This window comes from Pteronotus mesoamericanus, unplaced genomic scaffold, assembly GCF_021234165.1.
Source record: "Pteronotus mesoamericanus isolate MK-2021 breed Mesoamerican mustached bat unplaced genomic scaffold, CSHL_Meso_final scaffold_174, whole genome shotgun sequence".
NCBI lineage: Eukaryota > Metazoa > Chordata > Mammalia > Chiroptera > Mormoopidae > Pteronotus > Pteronotus mesoamericanus.
The window spans coordinates 22444987-22464038 of NW_026555309.1; the positions used below are offsets into that span (position 1 = coordinate 22444987).

The window sequence follows — 19052 nt, forward strand, 5'->3', positions numbered from 1 at the left end:
AGGCCAATGCATAATTTCTTGGCAAGTTAGTACTTTTTTCTGCATTGTGAATCCAAGAAATGCAAGAACTTAGACTTACCTTGTAGCTTTTGGGTCCCAAATCACAATGTCAGCATCTGATCCTACAGCTATTCTTCCTTTTCTTGGATAGAGATTAAAGATTTTAGCTGCATTTGTGCTGGTAACTGCCACAAATCGGTTTTCATCCATTTTACCATTGTGCTGTAGAACCATTCAAGGAACAAAATACATTTGTTCTAATGATCAATATTTTAAAACCTATCAATCAAAGTACAAAACATGTATCTCTTAGAACCAAATAGAATTGCATCTAATTCCCTGAAAAAAAAAAAATTCTCTTACCCTCACCCAAGGATATGCTCATTGATTCTAGAGATGGGGAAAGTGAAGGAGAGAGAGAGGGAGAGAAACATCAGTGTAAGAGAGAAAAATTGATCAGTTGCCTCTTTTCAACTAAAATATGTCCACTGTTTTTTTCATCCTTCCCACATCACATAGACAACAGCTAAATGTTAGCAACAGTATTTCCAATTCTCACTTAAAGTTTACTACCACCACCTACTACACTTATAACCTGGCTTATTTATTGCAGACCCAAGAGATATGAGTTATCATGCAGACATAAGATGGACTATTACAGAGCTAAGGTAAGACAGACCTTTAAATCAGGTGACAGCATTTTTTGCCTGGGTTGCGGGCCAGCTCCCTAGTTGGGAGCATGCGAAAGGCAACCAATAGATGTTTCTCTCACACATCAATGTTTCTCTCCCTCTCTGTCTTTCTCCCTTCCCCTCTCTCTAAAAATAAATAAAATCTTAAAAAATATATTAAAAACAAAATAAACAACACCATTGTTTCTTGTATGTTATTAATAAATATGTAATTACTTTAAAGCCATTGATACACTTAGGAAATGCAAGAGATTACGAAAATCTGTTGTAATGAAGATACTCATTGTAATAACACGAGTTTGAAGAGAAAGGATGAACTGTTGTGAAGAAAATCTAAGAAAAAAGAAAGAGAAGTCATCTGGGATGGTTAGAGTTAGGGAACGGAGCAAGGGGGGTGAAGAGGATGGTTACTAAGGAGACAGGGTTATAGAGATGTTTTAAAGCTCCTTATATGTATATTAATTGTTCAAATATCGCTCTATAAGTATTGGAGAAAATTAAAGGGTTTCAGAGAGGAAAGCAGCGTGAGCAGACCTTCATCTCTGAAGGACGACTCTGGTACTGGGGTATAGACTAGATTGTAGCAGGAAAGACAAGAGGCCAGGACACCAGCTGTGGAGGCTACTGCAGTGGTCCACACAGCAGCAGGGCCTCCAGCGAGAGTGGTAGACGTGAAGATGCAAATGAGAAGGCATTTTGGAAATAAAATTGACAAGATCTGGTAAGTAATTAGTTAGAAGTAAGTGGTATGTGTAGGGGATTCTGAGGAATGAGACCTGATTAATGTGCCATGTAAGGGACAGTTGCTAGGAGACGAGTGAGCATGGCATGGAAACGGGGACCTCAGTCCTCACGGGGCAGACATCTCCCGCTAACCTTTACAGCTGCACAGGTCAACTGGCCAGACAGGTTAACATATGAACGTTTAGCCATTTGATTCTTCTCCATCCTCAGGGAGCAATTTTCAAATCATGGGAATTTAAAAAATCTTTTTCTAGACTTTAAGTTGTGATGTATATGCCCTCATACAGCTGTTTTAAAAATATGACATCCAAGGGTTCTTAAAAAGGGACATCTACAAAGGTTTTCATGAAAAGGGGGTACAAACATAATTAAAACCTTTCATGTATTTTCAATCATTCCAAGAATTTATATTGATGTCAAACAAGGAGCTGGGATTCAAGAACGTGCAAAATCGAGTAGAAGGGCTATAACATTTCAAAGGCTTCAAGAATCTACACTGACATCCAATCTGAAGTTATCTCCTAATGTGTGCAAAGTGGTGCAGTGCATCGTCTAAACTAAGCTATGCAGAAAAGAAAATGACATCTTGTCATTATCCTGGGGCGTGGGGTGGTGATGATGGTGTGGAGTCCCTGTCTCCGCCACAGTAAAAACCACCTAAAAGCTTCTCCATGAAGGTCTACGGTGCACTCGTCCTCAAACAGACTGGGTCTGGGCCAAAGAATTAGGCAAAACAGGCTGGACCTTGAGAAACTTACCACGCCTTTTTCCCATATTACTGACATCCGGTCTTCGACACCATTCACCCCATTAGGTATCTTAGTAAAATCATCTTTCCCAAGAGCTTTCTGACAGGTGTTGAAGGTGCAGTTGTCAGTCCCTGTGGTGGTTAGATCATCACTGTAAAAGGAAAACACACCAGAGTGAGGGGGTGAGGAGACAGACTAGGTCAGGAGGAAACAACCATAACTTTCCCTAATCTCCTGACTCCCTTCTCAACTGAGGGTAGAAAAACTGCAATGGAAAAGGAGTAGCTTTTTCAAGGTCACATTTCGCCCACCCCCACCCCTAGTCTAGGACGCACTTCTGGAGAATACTCTTACAAGAAGCGTGATGGCATGCTCTAGGCTCAGTTTCATCACTTACAGGTCCTGTGATCACAAGCTTGTCCGATGCTCAATTTCGCATCTATAAATTGATAATTATATGTACTTGATAATTATTTCAGGATCACTGGCAAGAGTGCAGGTAAGAATTCCTTCTGAGTAGAGTGCTACACACAGGCGCACCATGGTGATCCGCACGGACAGAGGCAGGGCCTCTGGGGCCGCCCCTGACCAATGGGAGCACTGCGATGAGCAGAGACGTGACACTGGCTGAGGATGTTGATGTCACCAGTGACAGGAATCCTGCTGTGACTTCTGGATGATCTTGGGGCTGTGGAAGTGTGGCGGAGGAAGGGGGCTGAAAGGAAAGGGCACGTGAACTCTCGTATAGCCTGTTGTGAAAAACTCGTTGTTAACTTGGATCTGGGAATCTGGGAATGGGGAGTGTCAGGATGTCTACAAATGGTGTAATTCTCAAAAAACAAAAAACAAAAAACAAAACCAACAAAAAAAAAACCAACTTAATATCTCCGACAGTAATGTGTCTGAAAACAGTTTGGATGGCTTTTCATGGGGATAATCTACTCGAGGGTAGGGTTTTGTATTTCTACCCCTGCAGTGATTCTGCCTTCTATGATAACCTATTATACCTGCACAACAAGTACCTATGTTTCCCAGGTTATATCAGCATAGAAAAAAAATCAAGAATATTCTGAATGATAAAAACAATGCCCTGGCTAGCATGGCTCAGCGGACTGAGTGCTGGCCTGTGCACTGAATGATAAAAATAAAGCACAATGAAGAGACCTGACTAGGCAACAAGAGATAGAAAAGACTAGGAAAAAAAATCAGAAGCGAGTATAATTTCAGTAAAAAGAATCTGATTTCTTTATCTCCAGGAGAGATTTGACACGATATCATAACATAATTAAGCCAATGCTCTTTTAGGTCTCCCCTGAGGAACCGCCCCCAGATCCTGTCAGGCCTAGGAGAGCAGAATACTGCAAAGTCAACGGAAGGTCCGGATGGTAAGACAAGATCTCCTATACTCAAACCTGAGGCTCAGAAAGCACCTTATTTTGGCAAAACACTTCACAATCATCTGTTAAATGATTACTTAGCCAGCAGATTCATGAGGTAGCCAGGAGTGGAAGGGTCCGGTCTCAAGGGTGGTCCCATAACATGGTGGGCCGCGTGGTGCCATTCTTTATTCCAGTAGTGCGTGCCGTCGGTACCCAGACTTGCCGCTATGGGTTCTCCATAGACCACCTTCCCTGGAATGTTCAAAGGACGTATTCAGCAACCTAATTTGCTCTTAAAATGTAGAACCATCTGACACACATGTAAATATTAGTCTTTTCTGTTTTAGGAGAAGATAATATGAATCCTAAACCTTTAGTGAGCAGGATTTAAAAATGAAAACTAACTTTTTACTATGTCCTACTCAATGTGCTTTGCATGTGAGGGTAGATGATTGTACCCGCTCACTGATACCAGACTTGGCCACGTGGTTTACTTTGGCCAATTAAATATGAATGGCAGGGACATGTGCTGCTTCCAAGCAGGGGCTGGTAGAACCACAGTAGGTTTTGGCCTCTCCATCTTCCCTCTGTTATGAGACCAGCCGAGGCTGCCCCTTTAGTTGTGTCTCAGATTGAAGGGAATGTGAAGCAGAGGCAGAGCCAGCCCCGGGTGGGCAGGAGCGTGAATGAGAAATGAATCCCTGTAGTTGTAAGCCAATGCTACTTTAGATTCATTTGTTACTGCAGTGTAACCCCGTAAAAGCTGGCTGATACACGTGCCATTCTGATGGAAATGTCTTAAAATCCTACCTGGGAAATGCTTTTACTATCTCCATGAAAAGATGCAGATAGAGCTTATGGGGTTAAATAACTTCTCTACAGTTACATTGCATGCCCTTGATATAGATGGAGAGGAGGAGGTAGGATCGAGTCTAGGCATTTTAACTCTGGTGGCCCTAACTTCTATGCTATCCTATCCTGACGACAACCATCACAGGGCCATATGGAGTTCAACCTCAGTATCTCTGTTGCAAATAGAGAATCTTTTCCCACCTTCAAGAGAAAGAAAAACCTTTCTCTAAAAACATGCAAGTAAAAGAACACTCAGATAAAACTGTAGCCAGAAATGCATATTTTAAAAAAATCATGCAAATGAGGCCATCAAACACATACAATGTTAGAAAAGTTAATAGTGCAAGTGAATTTGAATTTAAAATCAGAATCCTATCTCTGATTAGCATTTGTCAGAGTAACAGATTCCCTGGCATTCACTGGTCCTATCCAAGCAGCCATAAAGGGGAGCGCACAGTAAAAGACGTTGGCGTACCAAATTAGCTCACTCTAGTTAATCAGATGCCAGATTTTAGTTAAAATCCTGATATATAACTGTAATTAGCTGATTTCCTCAGGGAGTACTGACAGTGGATGGCCACCAGCTGCCTGAGTCATATTAAATTGGAATGTAGCGCCCTTTTATCTCACAGATCATTTCTCTCTCACACTAGCCTAGGAATTTGAAAAACCAGGAAAGCAGGGCCTATTGAACCCTAACAGACTTTGCATCTTATGAAGCCAAGTATCAGACCAGTGGTCAATAACAGTTACTCCCCTGGGACTTAGCGCCTGCTGAGATCCTTTGTTTCCATGATAGGCACACGCTAGGCAAACGCCTTGCCCCTCCTGTTTGTTACTGTCCTGGTCCCAGAAAAGGGGAAATACCACTAGTTTCTCCTTCTGGTGTGTGGAACAAGAAATCATCCTTAATATAAACTAAGAGGTAATGCATTAATTATCGGAGCGATAACAGGATGGACACTATTTTATTTGCAGGTATGAAGAGGCCTTTCTCTTCCAAGAGAACTTCTTACAGATGCTCGGACGATGAGAAACTCGGAGACTTGATCAGCAGTCACTTTACAAGTTGCCAGCTCAGGAGTTTCTGTGGTGCTTCATCATAGAGGAAAGGTCCTTGTCACACGTTCTATTCAATCATTTGGCCCATCAAGGTGATCTGGGAATACTGTTCCAAAAGTTCTACCATTTTAATAGCTCTCAGGAAAAATTAAAAGTGTCAGCATCTACCAGGACCCTGCCAGGACTTTTTAAAAACCAGATAACAGGTAATTTCCTGAGAAGGGCTTAGCTTCTTTAAAATGTGACAGCTGCTTTTTGGTATACACCACAAGCTCTTTGTTAGCTGGGCTATTTTTAACTGTCTCTCCATTAAGCATCTGTAAATATCAAAAAATTGAATAATGAAAGAGTAAAAATTCTTAATGGCTCTTCCCCTTTTTAACAATGGTTCTAGACATTTTCAAAGGACTAAACAGCAGGCAAGAAGTAAAAAAGGGGAAGACAAAGAGGGGCCTGCGTAACCTATGAACTGGAGAATCAAACTAGAAAATTCTGCCTAACTGTGGGTTCTTTCAGATTTGGGCTAAAAACAATATCATATTAAGATAGCTAATATACGTATAGTACTCTGCAGTTTGCAAATTTAGTGTGAAGGTCATATATCTCACTTGACCTTCATGACATCCTCTTGCTGGTTTGACAATAAACAAACTGATGCTCAATGAGACTAACTAAATTGCCCAAGACACTGGGGTAGTAAGTGGTACGCCAGAATTAGAAGCCTAGTATTCTGCTAGCATATCATGTGTATGCTCTATGTTACTAGGAAAAATGTCATTTTTCATTTCTTGGTAAAGAGCATTTATTTCTTTTTTCTTTCTTTTTTTTTTTTAAATTGAGTTTACTGGGGTGACACCGGTTAATAAAACCGTACATGTGTCAAGTGTACAACTTTGTAGAACATCTGCACACTGCATGGCGCCCTCACCACCCAAACCCAAGTCTCTTTCCACCACTATTATCCCCGCTGTGACCTCTTCCACCTCCCCCCTCGCCCCTCCTCCACCATACTGTTGCTGTCTGTGTCTGTTTTTTTTTCACTTAATCTCTTCGCCTCTTTCACCCAGTCCCCAACCCGCCCCGCCACCCCCACCGACAGCTGCCAGTCTGTTCTATGTATCTGTGAGTCCGTTTCTATTTTGTTTTGCATTTTATTTTGTTTATTAGATGCCATATATAAGTGAAGCCATGTGGCACTTGTCTTTCTCTGACTGGCTTGTTTCACTTAGTATAATACTCTCCGGGTCCATCCATTCTGTCACAAAAGGTAAGATCTCCTTCTTTTTTATGGCTGAGTAATATTCCATTGCATAAATGCGCTGCAGCATTTTTATCCACTCCTCTACTGTTGGGCACTTGGGCTGCTTTCAAATCTTGGCTATTGTAAATAATGCTAAGAGCATATATCTTTAAATGTTTAAGTCAACTGCAAGCTATTTGTCGATGTGGTTGAGCAATTTTCCAATTTCACTTACTGGTTTCATTTACTACTCGTAGCAGGTTGGTAATGAAAAGTGCTGTATCTGTCCTCATCTAGTACCTCTTGATTACATTCCAGACCAGATGGTTTCACAGCTCTTGGGAGATAGTACGTCTTCACCATTAATCTCCCACTGTCTCAGCCAGTTTCACATTATGGTGTGTGCTGTCTACCCCATACATGTTCTCTCTCCTTCTTCCTCCATCCTTTGGCTCAAAACCAAAAAAAACTCTACACTTACGATGCAATCTCCCACTTACAGGAATTTTGCTCTGTGGGAGATTCTAAAGATTTTCAAATAATGGAACATGTCAAAACAATCTAAACTCCCTCCTGACCAGACAGCCCACTAATTAGATGAAAGCGATAGAGTGGATGTTAGCACCTTGCCTGGATTTGAGAGCAGCACTTAATCAAGTCCTGGGATCTGCCGGAGAAGGTCAGAGATGCAGAGAAGCCAGCGGAGGCGCCAGGAGCGGAAGCGCTGGCTACCACACAGAAAGCCAAACACACTTATAAAAATAATTTATTCTACTTAGAAGGGTTTGTTTTGATTTAAAATAGTACATTTACAAAGGAGGACAATAATTGAGAAGAAAAACACAGAAACAACATAATAGAGTAGATCACACAAGTTTAGGTTCAAATCCTGATTCTGCTACTTTTTAGTTGGTGACCTTGTGCAATATGAGTCCTCACTCTTAGCATCAGTTTTCTCATCTCTGAAATGGGATCACAATGTCCCTCTAGGTTGGCAATTTGGTGAAGATCAGATAAATTAATGTATATGCAGGTATCTAGCATCTTCCTGGGATCCTGGAGTCACTTCACAATTTGGACTGAATTGTGTCCCTTGCCAACATTCAAATGTGAAAGCTCTAATCCCCAGTATCTCGAATGTGACTCTATTTGGAGACAGTCTTTTCCAGAGTAATTATGTTACGATGAGGTCGTTAGTGTGAATCTTAACCCAATGTGACTGGGGTCCTCATGCACAGAGGGGGCCTGGACACAGACACACGCGGAGGGGTGACACAGGGAGAAGGCAGTCATTGAGAAACCGAGGTCAGAGGTCTGGGATACACCCTTTTTTCACTGTCCTCAGAGAGAACCGACCCCGCCAACACTTTGATCTGGGACTTCTAGAGCCCAGAATTGTGAGAAAACACATTTTTTGCTGTTGAAACCACCCAGCTCGTGGTTATAGCAGTCCCAGCAAATTGATACTGCCAGAAATTATAAGTCACTGCTCACAAACTTACGGTTAGGAATTTTGGAGGTAGCCATGAGAAAAACTAAAGATAGATGTGGTTAAAAATCACTAGTTTCAGGACTGAGTTAAAGGAGACGGTGGATGTTCACTTTCCATTTAATCCGTTCTTGACCATCTCCATCCGTAGCATGTGTTTTCTTTTTAATGGTTTTAAAAATAACAAAATGATGATAGTGCTTTAAATAAAGATTGCAAATATGAAGCACAAACCCAAAATTGATTAAATATAAACTTGATATTCATGTTTCCCAACTTCATAAACTGATTTCTTCTCTAATAAAGTGCAGGGTATCCAAAAATTTGGGCTTTGGGGTCACAAGAATTCGAGCTTGAATTCCAGGTTTAGCACTTACTAGTAAAGTGATCTTGGGCTTAATTTACCAAACTTTCCAAGGTCTCAATTTCATAAGTCATAAACAGTGATAAAATTTAGTTTGAAGCATTGTTATGACAATTAAAAATGATAATTTGTTAAAATACATTGCTGAGATAATATATAATAAAACCTGAAATGAGATAAGCTGTTAAAGTATGTGCCAGGCATATATTAGGCACTCAGCAAACAATGTTGGTTGTTACAATCATTAACCCTCATGTTACTACCTTTTGGGTGTATAGCTGGCATTTCAACAATAAAATCAAACTTAATAGCATTGTATTTCCAGACAACTACAATACAGACAATTAATAATTGGATATCTTTTATGTCTGCTGGGACAGTGATTCTGATGCTTTAATATGCATATGAATCACCTCAGGTTCTAGCATATTCTGATTCAGTGGCTCTGAGATGGGTCCAAGGCTGTGCGTCTCCAATGAGCTCTCAGGGGATGTCGGTGCTGCATTCTGGGGACCACCCTTTGAGTGGCAGGGCCCTAGATGATAGAATGGCCTGGCAAAGGTATTTACAGATAGGAAATACTCATTATAAATGTGTTCATGTTTGAACAAGATAACAATTAATAAATTTGTATTGCTTTTGTATGCTCAGAAATGATGTTAGACAATAAATGAGCGCAGACAGGGTAAATGGATCTCCTGTAACAGATGTGGTCCATGAGCCCTTGTCGCTCGCTCCATACTCCCCAGGGATCTGCCCTTGGGTTGGCTGGGGTAGTCACCACGCGGATGGTCTGGGGCTCTTCATGTCCAACCTTCCCCTGTTCCCTTCCGGTTCCTGTTTGATCATATGCCTTGACCACATGCCAGGGATCACGTGCCAGTCTGTGAAATCTCTCATGCTACTTTACTCCAAGAGATCTGCTACCTCTTTGACAATTGTGCATTAGAACATTCTCACAAGTACTATTAAAATAAGCCTGACTCAACTGGAACATTTGGGGTGACACTTTCAATATTCCATGTTTATAGTCCCTTTGGAAAGGAACTTAGCAACATCCAAAAGGTACATCGTATTCAGCCTTTGAGCCTGCTATGCCACTTCTAGGACTCGACCTTGAGGACAGAATTTTGTGGTAGGCAGAATAGTGGCACCCCGAAGATGTCCCTGTCCTAATCTCCATAACTTGGGACGGAGTTACCTTCCATGCAAAAAGGACTTTCACAGCAGTGATTAAATTATGGACCTGGAGACCAAGAAATTATCCTGGATTCATCAAGTGGGTCCCAGGTAGACAAAGGTCCGTAAAGAAGAGGAGAGAGGCAGAAGGGGAGGTCAGGATAATGCAGTGTTCTCCACCCGCCATTGCTGGCTTTTAAGATAAAGGAAGGCGACATGAACCGAGGAATTTGTGTCTTCTCTAGAAGCTAGAAAAAGCAAGGGAAGGGATCCCTCCTAGAGCCTCCAGAAGGAACCCAGCCCTGCTGACACCTTGGTTTTAGCCCAGTGAGAACAGACTCCTGACCTTTAGAACTATCAGATAATAAAACTGGTGCTTTAAGCCACTACGGTAGTGGTAATTTGTTAGAACAGCCACAGAAATCTAACTCACCATCCACAAATGTGAACTAGCATATGCATAAGGCCACCACCGTAGTTCTATGTGTAACAGCTTGAAGGCTGGAAATAATCCAAATATCCATCATTAAGGATTAGCTGAACAAATACAGTGGCACATTCTGTACCTGTAAAGAGGAAAGTTTCTATACCTAATGCTAGCTGACCTTTAGGATATATTTTGATTAGGGGGAAAAAAAAAGATACAGAACACTTGTATAGTATGTTACCTTTCATGTAGAAAAGATAGAAAAGTAAAAATATTATACATATTTTTTATCAAGAGAAACACTATAAAGATAGGCTAGAAATAAATTAATCAAAATAATTCTCTGAGAATACATTTTTAGTATATAATTATGATTTTTGGACCATGTAAACATTTTACATATTCAAAAATAAAATCAAATTTTAAAGTAGTTTAAAATAAGACTAAAATGCTCCTACTTGAGTTTTCTGTCTGTGATTTACATTCTGGAACCTCCCTTAGACTTTTACTTTGTTCCTAATAGAATTCTATCCCACAGCAAATTAAATACCCAAGATCAAGAAACTGTTTCCTGACAGAACTGTCAAAATTGTAACTTGCTGGTGGGTTATGATTGACCATTTCTGCTGAATGTACTGTTTCTTAAATCATATTCTGACATTATGGACTTGTCTGACAAGCTGCAATGGTACGCGACTTAACAAGTTATACGGCAGCCCATTTCATAGGGTTGGCAACAGCGCCATCTGGTGGCGAAAACCAAATGCTATAACTTTAAAACTGCAGTATTTTCTTTTTGAAGTGTTGCGCTCTTTTAACTGAAATTACATTACATGTGGAATTGTGGGGCGGTGGTTGCAGCCAGAAATGGTTGTTAGTAGCAAGACCTTATTAACTCTTGTGTGAAACCGAGCTTAGTCTTAACACGAGATATCGTTGGATTGCAACGCATTCCGCAGCTTTGCCTCTTGGAAGGACGCCCCCGCGCCCTGCCCTTCCCCCTCATTCTCCGCCAGGGATGTTACCTTTACTTCTCTTTCTCTTAAACTCCACGGGCCCTTTTTTTATTTTTTGCTCCTGTAACTTGTTTCCTGAGCCTGCGAAGAAGCCTAGCTGGCTAGCTCGTATTACCTCTGCAACTCTCTAAATAAATTTCCTCTCATAATTTGGTAAAAATTTAAAAAAAAGAATCCATTCGGCTGGAACAAATTCCTTACTGAGCTTCGTGCAACAAGAGCCAGTCTTGAAAACTGTATTTTAGTGTCAATTATAGACATGCTAAGTATATTTTCATAGTTTTTATATCCATATTATAAAAATGCAGCCCATTTAAGTTTAAACAAACAGCCAGGATGGTTTATAAGACCGGTATCTGATTATTCAGGTTTCTAAAAGTGAGATGATAGAAACTGCTAGCACATCCCAGGATGGACTAAAACCACTGAACAAAATGTACCTTAACTGGTTTTCATCCTTCCTTAACCAGTACCAGCAAATGAATGAAATGATTTCTTTACCCAATTCTTATCAAAAATAGATTTTCTCTTTCTTTTATCATGACTATTTAACACATTAAACTGAACTAAAGAACCGAGGTAATTAGGCAATTGGGGGTAAAAATAACTTGGGTTTTAAAATTATAACATAACTGTCATAAAAATACCATTTGGATAATTGCTTCAACTGCACCAACACCCAAGTTGTTATGAGAAGAAATCAATGCATTTAAAAAAACAATTCGTTGAGACCTACTACATGCCCTGCGCTACTCTGATTTGGGTCCTGGGAGGGATAGTGGAGATGCCTAAGAAACAGAGAAAGCTCCTTAAAGGGAACTGGAGTTTGCATTTGGCCATCAGATTAGAAGATGGGCGACTAGTGATGTGAAGGGTGGGATTTGTGGCTAAAGGAAATGTCTTGAGGTTCCAAGGATGATGAAATAATAGCCTGAAGGAAGAGCAGCAGGCATGAAGGTGAGCACAGGGAGAACAGAAATAGACATGCATGAGGATGAAAGAGAGCAGGAAGGATGGTAAGGGAGGAAGGCAGTTGTGGAAATTCATGAGCAGCTTTTTCATAAACAAAGGAGAGGCTGCAGGTGCTTTACCTTACTCTTTTGCTAAGGCAGAGGGATAAGTGAGATTGTGGTTCAGGAATTACCATCTCTCCTCGCATCCGCTATCACCTTCGCCGCAGACTTGCTCATCACGTGGACGATGTACAGAGGGCAGTTGACAGCGCTGGCGATGGTGATGGCTCTCAGCGTGGCCTCAGCCTCCACTGCCTCCGGGCGACACAGCTCATGGCCCTCCGGGCCCGTTATCCCCAAAGCCAACATCTTCTTTGCTTCCTAAAAAGGCAGCAGGAACATACACATGTGCAAGGAAGGCTTACTAATGACAAATGCCATTATTGTATTGTAAGATGAATACATGGACCAACTTTTAGATCTACTAGGTATACGAGTGTGTATTTGGTAAAAGTAAACTTAATTCTCTGATAGCATATGTGAATTTTTCATATACATATACATATCCCACAATTAAATTATTTTGATTGAAAAGGTGAAAAAAATAGGTTAGTTCTAATCATTCTTTGAAAAGCAGTGTTTATATTTAAGACTTATTGTGGTTCAAAACAAACAAAACAAAACAAAAATATACTAACCCCCAATATTAGATCGTTGGTGAAATAATTCATGGTATTATATTATGTAGTTAATTACAAGTAGTTACAAGTAGTTAATTCTACTTGTTACTGAATCAGTCTTCGCCGTCTTCTTCTCCCACCCACTGAATGATATCGGGCCAGGTATTTTCACTCTCCAGCCAATTCCGTCTTCCTTACAAAAAAGGCAGGAAGTCGAGGCTGTGAGTGGGAAATGGCTTGCCCTCTGTCACACAGCTGGGAAGTGGGAGAGCCAGGCGTCAACCCTGGCCTGCCTGAGTTCGCAGCTCACGCTCTCCTCCCATTACCCTCCACCGCCCGCTGGCCACAGAGGCTCCGCCTCACTGACTTTAATGGGAACTGAGCCCAGGGAGAGAAAAAATCAGCTTATATAAAGGGTACGAGACAGCTCTTTAAATCTTGCTGATGGTGCGCCCTTCCGGCATTAATGATGGAACTCACATGAGAAACAAATATCATCTAGATTCCTCCAGAGCACCTTTTAATACCCTGTCTCTGGAAAGAGTACAACTTTAAACTACCCAACACAATGTGTAAATCCTCAGATTAAGCTGCGGTCTGTATTTCAGCATTCTGAACCAGCAGCCTGAGCTACCAAAAAAAAAAAGTACTGAGCTACACAAAGAAAGATATTTGTATTTTATAATAAAACACGTTTGATATCTACTATAATAGCTGGTTTGAAAAAGGAAAATCCTTATTCAAATGCACATGCCACTCGAATAAAACTCAGAGCACAGACTCAGTAAATGAAATTGTTTCCCAACCTCAGAAAATCAGTTTCTTTCAACGCATTACATGAATATACCTACCTAGGGCAAATCATCTTCACCTTAAAAAATTATGGTCATTTTCATTCCCGTAGAAGCTTTCAAATGCAATTGAAATTACCTCTGCGATCAGGTCTCCGTTTTCGGCGTGGACCTGAGCGATTGCTCCAATTTCCTTGCACTGAGAGAAGGCCGCGAGCAGCTCGGCATCTCTCACCATGTACACGTCTTTATAGGCCATAAACATCTTGAAGGAGTTCACGCCTTTGTCTTGGGTAAGGATTTTCATTTCTTCTTTAACCTGAAAGGAAATGACAACAAGAAAATGTCACCATTTCATTTAAAGATAATTTCAATATTTTTCAAAACGTTTCATTTGGAGGAGAATTAAGTAAAATAAGGACAGCTTAATTGCAGATAAAAAGCAATTAAGGCCTTGATCTTTCCCCCATGTTAAACTCCATTTCATCTGCTGCTATGATACTTTGAAAGCATGGAAGGGTTAATAGTTTCCCCAAAGTACTTCATGTCTATACTTGGATATAAATTCTCAGCATTTATCTCTCCATATGAAGAAATTATTTTATAAAGTGAAGACAGAGCCATGTGGCAGCAACAGAAACAAAAGCGTCTCTAGAAGGAATCAAAACTAATGGGAGACAAGGAGTTTGGACTCAAACCTGAAACCCACAGGATTAGTTCTTAGAGAGGAAGTGGAGGGTGTAGATCTACTTATCGGTGGCTCCTACAAGGTGACAGATTCTGGACCGGTCGGAATTGAGGAAGGCCAAAGATCGCCAGCAAAACACCAGAGGCTGGTGAGAGGCATGGAACAGATTCTCCCTCACAGCCCCCGGAAGAACCAACCCTGCCAAGTCCTTGCTCTCGGACTTCCAGCCTCCAGAACTATGAGAGAACAAATTCCCGTTGTTCAAACCCCGCTTTTGTAGTGCTTTGTTACAGCAACCACAGAACACTAATACGCTTACTGAACAAAATCTGTATCTTAACAATATTTGCCAGGTAACTATTTGCATATGAAAGTGTAAGAAGCACAGGTAAGGGCTCACATCCTCACTTTTGCTTCAAAAAGGAGGCGGTGGTGAGAAGGGAGGAAACAAGGAAGACAGGAAGACCCTAAAAACACAAAAGAGATCAGATGCATCACTTAGAATGGCATTTTTGGAGAAAAATTAACTTTAGCTGTGGACTATGAACCTTGCTATTATATTTGCTGAACTCTCTGTTAAAATCAGCTACTTGTTTTATATTAACTTGGTGCCTAAAGCCTCCCAATTTTGCGGGGGAGGTGGAGGCATAAGTTACATGGTAACATCGAGTAAAGTCACCCTTGCGAACTCTTTCTGGTAAGAAGACTTCTGAATTGCATCCAATGTGGTAAAAACATGTTGATTTAAATCACAAGTAAAAATTTATTCTAACATACACATACAACTATATTTATAAGAGGAGAAATGGACACATTTTAACATCTCTCAAAATTGTCTTCCTTACTTCAACCATGCCATCATTTCTGCCATGGCCTAAGTAATTAGCGGACATGGAAAGTTGGTTTAAGCTCCATCGTGAAACTATTTGAGCAGATGTTGAGATCAGCAGAGCTGTGAAGGAGAGGCACCAGAGTAGGAGACAGCGGGGGATGGGGGGTGGGGGGAGCGCCTTGAAAACGTTCCCTGTCTTTCCCTTTCTCTTTCCAGTGCACAGGAGGTGGGGGGCAAGGGCCAGGAGTGGGAATGGGGGCATCTAAATGGGAATTTCCTTGGTTTTTCTCCAAAAATTACACATGTCTAATGAAAGTTCTGGTCTGTGGAAAAATACCATTTACAAGAGTTTAGAAGTGTTGAGGTTGAGGAAAAGGGAGATCAGAACTTTTAAAAAATTACATGTCATGAGTTGAATGTTAGGGAAGTCTATTGGGAATTATTATGAAGCATCTTTGCTATCATCTATATATGATTTTTTAAAATTTTTGTTTTAAAAATTGACAACACTTCACAGGGGTCAAAATTCAAAAAGAACATGCAATGGAGAGTCGTCCCTCCAGTCCTGACCTCCGGCCATCCACTGGTTTCTTGTGTTTTGACATGACCGAGTTTCTTGATTGTGCACAGAGCAAGGACTTGGGAACTAAATGGAAGAAACTGGCCCCCCCGGGCGGTTCACCTGGTCACTCCACCATGTCACTGCCACGTGAAGGCTGTAGTCGCAGCAGACCTTGGGGTCAGCCCAGCTTCGCCAGGTCTCGAAGGCCTCGATGAGGGAGCTGCCTTTCTCAGGGATGGCGAAATCGATGATCATGGTGGTGCCTCCCGCCAGGGCAGCCTGGAGTCGCAAGAGGGTTTCAACAAGTGAGTCATCAGTTTCCTTGTAAGTCACTCATCTCCTTAAACAATGCATTTGCAAGCACTTGGGCAAACTTGATAGGTCTGGGAAAATGCCTTTAAAAGATATAGAGGGATATAAGTAGCCTTTCCATAAATTACAGTTTGAAGTCCTACAATTAAGGATTAGAAGTCACATGGAGACTTAAGAGGGGCAGAGACATGGAATGGGCTGGTTCCACACCCACGTGTGGCGTGGCAGATAAAAATGGGAATACCTCAGCTGTGGAGGTCCCCTCTGAGGAGCAAGGGGTCCCCGCCCCAAAACAGTCACCCCTTGCCCAGGGTTCCAGTGCCAGGAAGAGAAGTTGCCATAGCTTCTGGCTGTAAAAACTAGCAAGGATTGTGGCTGAGCAAGATGGGGGGCCGATTCTGACCGGGATGACTGAGAGGGGGCAGATGAGCGTTCAGCGGAGGGGAGCATGAGTTCAGTGTGGAACATCCTGGTGTGAGGCGTTGGGCACATGTCTGGCATGCAGACAGAGCGACAAGCAGACCTGACGCCGAGGAGCAATCAAGGGCAGGAGAAAGGTGTGGCAGCCACTTTGGAGAGGATGCCAGGAGTCCTGAGGTTGGCGGAAATGACCAGGGAAGGAGAAGCGAGACAGGACAATAGGAGCCACAGGACATGCTCTGGAACACACACTTGGCGTGAAAACAAGGCCGCACTGAGCCCTGAGAAACATTTACAGAGGCTGTTTCTGGGTGGTATGATTTCACGTTGTTTTAATTTTCCTCCAGTTACATTTCATTTTCAATATTTGCTAGATCTACTATAACAAAGCATAACTTCTATAAGGAGAAAAAAACATTTTACAGATATACACGTGTACATGCCCCATGAATTAACCACACAGACTGTTGACGGTCTTCTTACTAGACTGAACATGTGATGGCCAAAGACTCATTTTTCTCAAACTACAGCAGACTGAAATTCCTGGGGCTCCAGTCTGAAAGCTCCTGAGTAAGATTTATCCCAAATGCTCCACCTCCCGAATTAACTGGGAGCAGGGGAGGGAGGGGTGAGAGCGGCCAGTTGCCTGGTCTTTGTCCCTACTTTCTCTATTTCTCCTGCCCACTCTTCCTTCCTCTCCTCCCCCTCACAATGGGAGCGAAGGAAGGGAAACTGCAGTGCGTGGCAGAGGAGAGCCTGGGCCGGCGTGGGCGCACGGATGAAAATCAGAGCCTGCCTTTCCCCACACCACTGGGACATCAGCCGCTTGCCGCAGGGATCTCGGCTGCTCCCTGGGTCTTGGCAAACAGGGGCCAGGCACTGTCTGGTCCCAGCCTCCTCTTGAACCCCTCTCTTCTTCTTCTGGCCTTTCTGGTGACCCACGGTCCTTTGGTTGCCCAAAGTTACCTCCAATCCCCGAATATTACTTTACTGTCTGAAATGTTCCCTTCTTTTGACTGGGCCCAAGGAGCCAGGGGCCGGGGCTACAGAGCTGCAATCCCAAGTGGACCCCCTACAACCTGAGGCGGCAAGGAGACCTACTCCTCTCAAGAGTTACTTGCCTCTGAAAAGAGGTGCTTGTTTAAATACCCAATTCTGGGCTAAGCATCTTGTACTCATCAGCTCATTGAATTCAGCCTTGCTACAGCCCGGAGAAGCAGGAATTGCTTTCCTACTGTATAGTGGAGTGTGCTGTGACTCAGAGATGTCAAATGACTCTCCAAGGTCACACAGCTGGTACATTCTCATTGGTGACAAGGAAGAAGGTGAGACTTTGAGCTGAAAGTCTTACATTCAGGCTGCTCTGGGCCTCGGCCCCGAGCAGACAGTCCCCTTTCTCCAGTCTCCCACTTGGTGGGGTCCCCTTTCCAGCCCGGGGCTCCGGGCCATTAAGTGAATCATTATCTGGAGAGAGGCAGAGGTTGGAAAAATCAATAAAGCATTTAGGAAACCAAAAGCCATACAAAGCAAAACAAATCCCATCATCAAACTTTGAAATGCAATTTTATTAAGCTCCTGTGATGTTCATTGTTGTGACAATTGCTAATGAAGTAACATTTCCCCTTAAAGCTCTATAAGGAAGGGCCCATACTAGTGTTTCTTTGCCTTCACACAACTATTACCAAGGGGATAATCTGCTTTATCCAGCAAACCGACTGATTAGAACACCAAAGTCCCAGCCCACCTTAGAAATTTCCAGCATTCTTCCATTTCTTTCAATATCGGATGCTTCTTGTTTCTCTTAACAAAATATTCCTCTGGCTTTACCTAATATATGAAGAATGAAGAAAGCTTGGAGGAGAGAGAAGCAGTAAAAGATGACAATTTCTTTCATATTTCTACATAAAACCTAATTGTTTCCTTTGTCCTTACTGCTGATTGACTTACTCCCCTTTTATTTGTAGTTAGCTAAGCAAAATGCATTTACCTTTTCTAATCTGGGCTCATAAATCAATTCTTTCAGCTCTTAATTACCTTGGCTGTTCTCCCTTGAAAACCTTCCAGTTTATCTGAAAGCTTCTTTTGCTAAGAAGAAAGCATGTGCTGTCTCAGGTGCAAATGTGATGGAATGTAAATGAGATAAACATTAACCGACAGTGGGGTCATCATTTTACATAACACAAGATTTTATTTAAGAATGTATTAGATTCTACATCATTATTTAGAGCATCCCAAGCATTTTCTTCCTTTTTATGGTGTCATTGAATTTTCATTTCTAAGCTCATCCTGAAACAAGTGACTTTATTTCACTGAAATCAATCACAGAACTTGTTCAACCCAAGTAAGACAAAAAGGAGTCCAACAGCACATTGGAGCTCCAGGGAGAAAAACACTGGCTGAATTTTCAGCTTTCTCATAGGCACTAAGACTCACGAAGACAATCTTCATGACCCCAACTTACATTTCAACTCCAGAAGCCTGCGCAGCTTTGTAAGGACATTGCCCCTCCGTGCTCATCTCTTGGTGTCCCCAAGTTTGAAAGTTAAACATACCATCATCCATCCAACTGTGCAAAGCAGACTTAAGGGTCATTCTTGAACTTTACCTCTCTTCTTTCCTTA

The 19052-nt window shown here is 41.9% G+C and overlaps 1 protein-coding gene across 1 annotated transcript in view; it reads right to left on the bottom strand.

Moving 5' to 3' along the window:
- Positions 1-19052, bottom strand: part of DPYS (dihydropyrimidinase) — a 68466-nt gene that overhangs the window by 35745 nt on the left and 13669 nt on the right. The window contains exons 2-7 of the mRNA XM_054590378.1: positions 15820-15978; positions 13757-13936; positions 12338-12527; positions 3660-3816; positions 2195-2336; positions 80-222 (exon numbers count right to left, since the gene is read on the bottom strand). Of these exons, the coding sequence (XP_054446353.1) occupies positions 80-222; positions 2195-2336; positions 3660-3816; positions 12338-12527; positions 13757-13936; positions 15820-15978 (971 nt within the window). The remainder of the gene's footprint in view (positions 1-79; positions 223-2194; positions 2337-3659; positions 3817-12337; positions 12528-13756; positions 13937-15819; positions 15979-19052) is intronic.